Source organism: Microchirus variegatus (assembly GCF_963457635.1).
Source record: "Microchirus variegatus genome assembly, chromosome: 18".
NCBI classification, from domain to species: domain Eukaryota; kingdom Metazoa; phylum Chordata; class Actinopteri; order Pleuronectiformes; family Soleidae; genus Microchirus; species Microchirus variegatus.
The window spans coordinates 24,365,957-24,373,456 of record NC_139819.1 but is presented as its reverse complement, the minus strand read 5'-3'; the positions used below and the strand labels follow the sequence as shown (position 1 = coordinate 24,373,456).

The following is a 7,500-nucleotide window of genomic DNA, read 5'->3' as shown; positions in this document are numbered from 1 at the left end:
ACCATAACATGTCTGCAGGTGGAGCTCCAGAGCAAAAGGTGAGTGAAACACCAGGGGCCTCATTTATAAAACTGTGTGTCAAAATTGTCGTACGCACGAAACACACAAAGTGCTTACGCACAAAAATATCCTGATTTATAAACGTCGTACGCTGATTTCTGTTTATAAATATAAATCACAATCCTCTCTAAATGTGGAGCATCTGTGTGAGGGTCATGACACGCCCATATTTGTCTATAAATATTCAGAGAAACGCCCCCTCATGAATATTGATTCATGACTGAAATCATGACGAAATCAGAGAGAAAGACCAAGGAACGTAATTTCAGCCAGTGTGAGGTGGACGTACATGTGGAGGAGAAGACTTTACTGTTTGGTGTTCTATAGTGACACCATGTGGAGGATAATGTCAGTGCTGTTTCCTCAGAAGGTCTGAGTGTGACCGAGGTGAAAATAAGTGCTCAGACATTAAAGTAGACGCAAAAAAGCGCCTGACGTCACAGGCCGAGCTTCTGCGTGACGGGAACAGGCCAAGCGGAGCTCCCCCTGCTGGAGGAAACACTGTCGGGGATCATCGGGGAATCCTGAGTGATGACGGAGGTTCAGGGGAAACTGATGCAGGTGTAGTGAGTTGGTTTCCCCGACAGAAAGTGTTTCCCCTGGTGGAGAAACAGTGAAGCGCTTTCTTTCACACAAGTAAATTAAAACAATTGCATTGTTAAATGATTTATTTTATGTAAACTTCACATACTCTATAACGTCTGTCAAACATATGAGGAAACACATTATTTCAGACAGTCTGAAATAATGTGTTTCCTCATATGTTTGGCTAGAATAAAGGAAAGATGTTAAAATCATCAAACAATGCAATTTGTTTGAAAAACATGTTATACTGTTTTTAACTTGAGGAGTTAAAAACAGTATAACATGTTTATGACCTAAGGAAGTGATTTAAATAAAAACAAAGTGAGGACATTTTGGTTAAAAACAATCACTGGTCCTCAGTAAGCTGCAAGTACAAGAACACACACACACACACACACACACACACCTTGGCCTTCGTGTAGATGTTGTGTCCGATGATCCTCGTGCTCTCAAACATGTCCTCACCAGGACCAAAGGCTGTACACAACCTCGCCTGAGACACACACACACACACACACACACACACACACACACACACACACACACACACATACACATACACACACACACACGTTTGTTAACATTTCCTCTGTGTCTTTGTGTGTGTGTGTGTCTCTGTGTGTGTGTCTGTGTGTATATGTCTGTGTGAATATATGTGTGTGTGTGTGCGTGCGTGCTAGCGTGCATGTGTGTGTTTCTCTCTGTGTGTGTGTGTGTGTGTGTGTCTCTGTGTGTGTGTGTGTGTGTGTGTGTGTGTGTGTGTGTGTGTGTGTGTCTCTGTGTGTGTGTGTGTGTGTGTGTGTGTGTGTGTGTACCCCTCCCACAGGACAGGAGCTGTTGATATAGTCACATGGTCGTCCTGTGTTCGTACAGTGAGGTCCTTTAATGTTAGGACTCACATCACCGAGGTTACTGGACGAGAAGCCTGCAACAAACACACCCTGACACACACACACACACACACACACACACACACACACACACACACACACAGAGAGAGACACACACACACACACACACACACACACACACACACACACACACACAGAGAGAGACACACACACACACACACACACAGAACAACAACAACAAAGTTCAGGTAAGATCAGAGTAATGCAGTGATGTAGACAGAAATAACATTTGTGTGTGTGTTAGTACAAAAGTGAGTCATCTTTGCCCAAAAAAAGGAATTAGAACTTAAAAATAACAACTAAAGACAAACTGGAAAAACAAAGATTATTTGACTTTGTAATATTATACTTTAAAAAGTCAATGACAGCAAAATCCTGCCTTTAACACAAGCTCTACTATCAGAGATATATAAAGGTTATATAAACACAACAGTTTAGAATTATTTGCATATAGGTGTTAATGCACAACACAATGAATCATTATATTACACAAAGTGTCAGTTTAACCCTAACATAGAGTATAACATAGATCTACATCAGACAGAATTCAGTTTTGCATCATCTGAGTCATTTGAGATTTCTTAAGTACCAAATGATTAAAAACCCATTTAATTTTATTTACATGTCACTATTGATCTAAAAAGAACTTTTTTTGAAAAAAAAGATAGTTTGATAACTCAGGTGCTTCCTGTGCATAATAACAACTCTGTGACTCTGCAGCGTCTTCAGTTACTCAGCACCATAGCTCTGTCTTACCTTGGTCAATTAGGGTGATTGACAGCTCGTTTCAAACCTCTAAACCAATAGAATCAGACCTCGGTCTCAAAATGTGTGTGAATCACTTCATTAGTGAGTCAAAAGGACATAAATGCATATGACACATTTGTGCGGACATTCTCCCTTCTCTAATCAGAACGATCTAATGTCGCTCTGTAATGATCAATCAGACTGGGATTTGTTCCCAAAGCATGCTGGGAAGTGTAGTTCTTCATTAGAAGTGTTTTTGTTCTGGTGGAAATAACTTGTTTTGATAAACAGCAAAGGTAAGACAACATTTCTGCTTGTATTTCTTGAAAGTCAGTTGTTGTTTTGCTCTTATTTTGGGGCTGGATCTGTGAATGTTGGTCGTAGAGTGATAAACATGTTACAGTTAGAATCTGTAGATTCTCTGCTGTCTAGTCAACATGTGTTTTTTTTGTTTACATAATCACGCTGACGCTCTGGTGACACTTTTCCATGTGTGTGCTTTTACGGTTTTTTTCCACTGCTGTTGTTTGATCCGTCTGTGTTTTAACTGTGTTTGTTGAACATAAGAATGGTTTATATGAGCTTTTAGCTGAGTTTCTGACCTTTCTGTGGATATGCAGCATGTCTGTGTTTGTTAAAGTTAGACATGGTTTTATGACGCTTTTGTCGCTGCGTGGGGGCAACGACAGTGCTGTAAGGTTAGATCAGCAGGTTAACCCTGTGTGTTACACTATTTTTGTATGTGTGTGTGTGTGTGAGTGTCTCTCTCTCTCTCTCTCTCTGTGTGTGTGTGTGTGTGTGTGTGTGTGTGTGTGTGTGTGTGTGTGTGTGTGTGAGTGTCTCTCTCTCTGTGTGTGTGTGTGTGTGTGTGTGTGTGTCTCACCTGTCCAGGTAACTCTCCATAGTTCTTGTCTTGTTCCATCAGATAAGAGGCGTGGCCTAAGTTATCACTGCTCACCAACAGGTTAGAGTAGTTCATACTGACAGCATGGACCGCAAACCAGCTGAGGACAGACAGACAGGCAGGAGGAGAGACAGACAGGAGGAGAGACAGGAGGAGAGACAGACAGACAGAGAGGAGGAGAGACAGACAGGAGGAGAGACAGGAGGAGAGACAGACAGACAGGCAGGAGGAGAGACAGAGAGGAGGAGAGACAGACAGACAGAGAGGAGGAGAGACAGACAGGAGGAGAGACAGACAGAGAGAAGGAGAGACAGACAGGAGGAGAGACAGGCAGACAGAGAGGAGAGACAGACAGGAGGAGAGACAGACAGACAGGAGAGACAGACAGGAGAAGAGACAGACACGAGGAGAGACAGGAGGAGAGACAGGCAGACAGAGAGGAGAGACAGACAGGAGGAGAGACAGACAGACAGAGAGAGAGGAGGAGAGACAGACAGGAGGAGTGACAGACAGACAGAGAGAGAGGAGGAGAGACAGACAGGAGGAGAGACAGACAGGAGAAGAGACAGACACGAGGAGAGACAGGAGGAGAGAAAGGCAGACAGAGAGGAGAGACAGACAGGAGGAGAGACAGACAGACAGAGAGAGAGGAGGAGAGACAGACAGGAGGAGAGACAGACAGACAGAGAGAGAGGAGGAGAGACAGACAGACAGGAGGAGAGACAGACAGGAGGAGAGGAGAGACAGGAGGAGAGACAGACAGACAGGAGGAGAGACAGACAGGAGGAGAGGCAGACAGGAGGAGAGGAGAGACAGGAGGAGAGGAGAGACAGACGGGAGGAGAGAAGAGACAGACAGGAGGAGAGACAGACAGACAGGTGGATGTGTGAGTGAGAGGACTTTTATTTTGAAATCACACAGTGACTCAGTGTTTTTACCTCAACATGCCGATGCCGTCTCCGTCCAGATCTGTGAACTTTAGAACTGTCACCTGTTTGTCCGTGTTAGAGGGGTACCTGAACACACCACGATGATCACATGATCATGGTGTACCTGAACACACCACGATGATCACATGATCATGGTGTACCTGAACACACCACGATGATCACATGATCATGGTGTACCTGAACACACCACGATGATCACATGATCATGGTGTACCTGAACACACCACGATGATCACATGATCATGGTGTACCTGAACACACCACGATGATCACATGATCATGGTGTACCTGAACACACCACGGTGATCACATGATCATGGTGTACTTGAACACACCACGGTGATCACATGATCATGGTGTACCTGAACACACCACGGTGATCACATGATCATGGTGTACCTGAACACACCACGGTGATCACATGATCATGGTGTACCTGAACACACCACGATGATCACATGATCATGGTGTACCTGAACACACCACGGTGATCACATGATCATGGTGTACTTGAACACACCACGGTGATCACATGATCATGGTGTACTTGAACACACCACGGTCATCTCTGTCTGTCTCTCTCAGTCTCTCTCTCTGTCTCTCTCAGTCTCTCTCTCTCTCTCTCTCTCTGTCTGTCTCTCAGTGTCTCTCTCTCTCAGTACCGTTGTCTCTCGTCCTCAGGGTTGTTCAGATAAGAGTGAGGACTTCTGTTGACGCTGCTGTCCTCAATGTGTCCTCTGTTCATGTAAATCCTGCCTGGTCTCATGTTACGATGAGCGATGTCCACACTCTGGAGACAACAGGGACATGAAGGACATGAAGGACATGATGGACATGAGGGACAACAGGGACATGAAGGACATGAGGGACATGATGGACATGATGGACATGAGGGACATGAAGGACAACAGGGACATGAAGGACATGATGGACATGAGGGACAACAGGGACATGAGGGACATGATGGACATGAGGGACATGAGGGACATGAAGGACAACAGGGACATGAGGGACATGATGGACATGAGGGACATGAAGGACATGAGGGACATGATGGACATGAGGGACATGAAGGACATGAGGGACATGATGGACATGAGGGACATGAAGGACAACAGGGACATGAAGGACAACATGGACATGAGACACAAGACAACAGATCAGATACACTTTGACCTTTGACCTCTGTGTGGATTCTGTGACCTTTGGTCCACGTTGTTTATGTTGATATGACGAGATAAAGAGGAATAAAGATAAAGACCAGACAGACATGAGCAGTAGATGACAGAGCAGTGGATGACAGACATGAGCAGTGGATCACAGAGCAGTGGATCACAGACATGAGCAGTGGATCACAGAGCAGTGGATGACAGACATGAGCAGTGGATGACAGACATGAGCAGTGGATCACAGACATGAGCAGTGGATGACAGACATGAGCAGTAGATGACAGACATGAGCAGTGGATCACAGACATGAGCAGTGGATGACAGACATGAGCAGTGGATCACAGAGCAGTGGATGACAAACATGATCAGTAGATGACAGACATGAGCAGTAGATCACAGAGCAGTGGATGACAGACATGAGCAGTGGATCACAGACATGAGCAGTGGATGACAGACATGAGCAGTGGATGACAGACATGAGCAGTAGATCACAGACATGAGCAGTGGATGACAGACATGAGCAGTGGATGACAGACATGAGCAGTGGATGACAGACATGAGCAGTGGATCACAGAGCAGTGGATCACAGACATGAGCAGTGGATCACAGAGCAGTGGATGACAGACATGAGCAGTGGATGACAGACATGAGCAGTGGATCACAGACATGAGCAGTAGATGACAGACATGAGCAGTGGATCACAGACATGAGCAGCAGATGACAGACATGAGTAGTGGATCACAGACATGAGCAGTGGATCACAGAGCAGTGGATCACAGACATGAGCAGTGGATCACAGAGCAGTGGATGACAGACATGAGCAGTGGATGACAGACATGAGCAGTGGATGACAGACATGAGCAGTAGATGACAGACATGAGCAGTGGATCACAGACATGAGCAGTGGATCACAGACATGAGTAGTGGATCACAGACATGAGCAGTGGATCACAGACATGAGCAGTAGATGACAGACATGAGCAGTGGATCACAGACATGAGCAGCAGATGACAGACATGAGTAGTGGATCACAGACATGAGCAGTGGATCACAGAGCAGTGGATGACAGACATGAGCAGTGGATCACAGACATGAGCAGTAGATGACAGACATGAGCAGTAGATGACAGACATGAGCAGTGGATCACAGACATGAGCAGTGGATCACAGAGCAGTGGATGACAGACATGAGCAGTGGATGACAGACATGAGCAGTGGATGACAGACATGAGCAGTAGATGACAGACATGAGCAGTGGATCACAGACATGAGCAGTGGATCACAGACATGAGTAGTGGATCACAGACATGAGCAGTGGATCACAGACACACCCTGACGATGCCGTCCACCAGTGGTCTGATGGACTCTTTGATGTAACCACTGCTGCTGATCATAAGCAGCGTGTACTGGAAGAATCCACCCAGTCCACAGTGAGTGTGAGTTCCACTGAGGACAACGTTCTCCTGACGATAGACGTCTCCATACTTCTGCTGCAACGCTTGCAGCACCTGCACACACACACACACACACACACACACACACACAGAGGACACATTTAAAGAATAAAGAAGTTACGTACTACAACTTAACATCTCACATTTTTTAACACAAACATTTAAATCACATTTCTACACATTTGTGTGTGTGTGTGTCTGTGTGAGTGTCTGCGCGTGTGTGTGTGTGTGCGTGCGTGTGTGTACCTCCAGTCTCAGTCTCTGTGATATCATTCCCACGTCTGCAGTGACGAACACGAGTCTCCTCCCCCCATCATCGATGATGAAGGCTCGACTGTACAGGCGTGTGTGTATGCCTGCAGCCTTCTGCTGAGGGTTAGCATAGCCCATCTACACACACACACACACACACACACACACACACACACACACACACACACACACACACACACACACACAGTTTCATAAGGAGAAATTGATGAGAATAAATATGGAGTAAACCTCATGAGTCATGATGTCACAGAGTGATGTCACAGAGTGACGTCATGTCCCTGAACGCAGCATGAGTGACATCACAGACCAGAGGGATCTCAGCTGGTGGTCCAGTGCAGTCAGCTCGACCCACTCCGATCAGATAGGTCTGGTTCTGAGGAGGAAACGTTGGTCCTGGTCCAGATGTTGGTCCTGGTCCTGGTGTTGGTCCAAGTGTTGGATCTGGACC

The 7,500-nt window shown here is 45.9% G+C and overlaps 1 protein-coding gene across 1 annotated transcript in view; it reads right to left on the bottom strand.

Annotated features, from left to right (window-relative positions):
• Positions 1–7,500, bottom strand: part of asah2 (N-acylsphingosine amidohydrolase 2) — a gene marked incomplete at both ends in the record, with an annotated part of 12,998 nt that overhangs the window by 4,747 nt on the left and 751 nt on the right. Inside the window, 8 exons of the mRNA XM_083904559.1 lie at positions 1,052–1,138; positions 1,461–1,586; positions 3,187–3,307; positions 4,146–4,223; positions 4,820–4,947; positions 6,657–6,833; positions 7,026–7,169; positions 7,360–7,463. Coding sequence (XP_083760685.1) covers positions 1,052–1,138; positions 1,461–1,586; positions 3,187–3,307; positions 4,146–4,223; positions 4,820–4,947; positions 6,657–6,833; positions 7,026–7,169; positions 7,360–7,463 — 965 coding nt within the window. The remainder of the gene's footprint in view (positions 1–1,051; positions 1,139–1,460; positions 1,587–3,186; positions 3,308–4,145; positions 4,224–4,819; positions 4,948–6,656; positions 6,834–7,025; positions 7,170–7,359; positions 7,464–7,500) is intronic.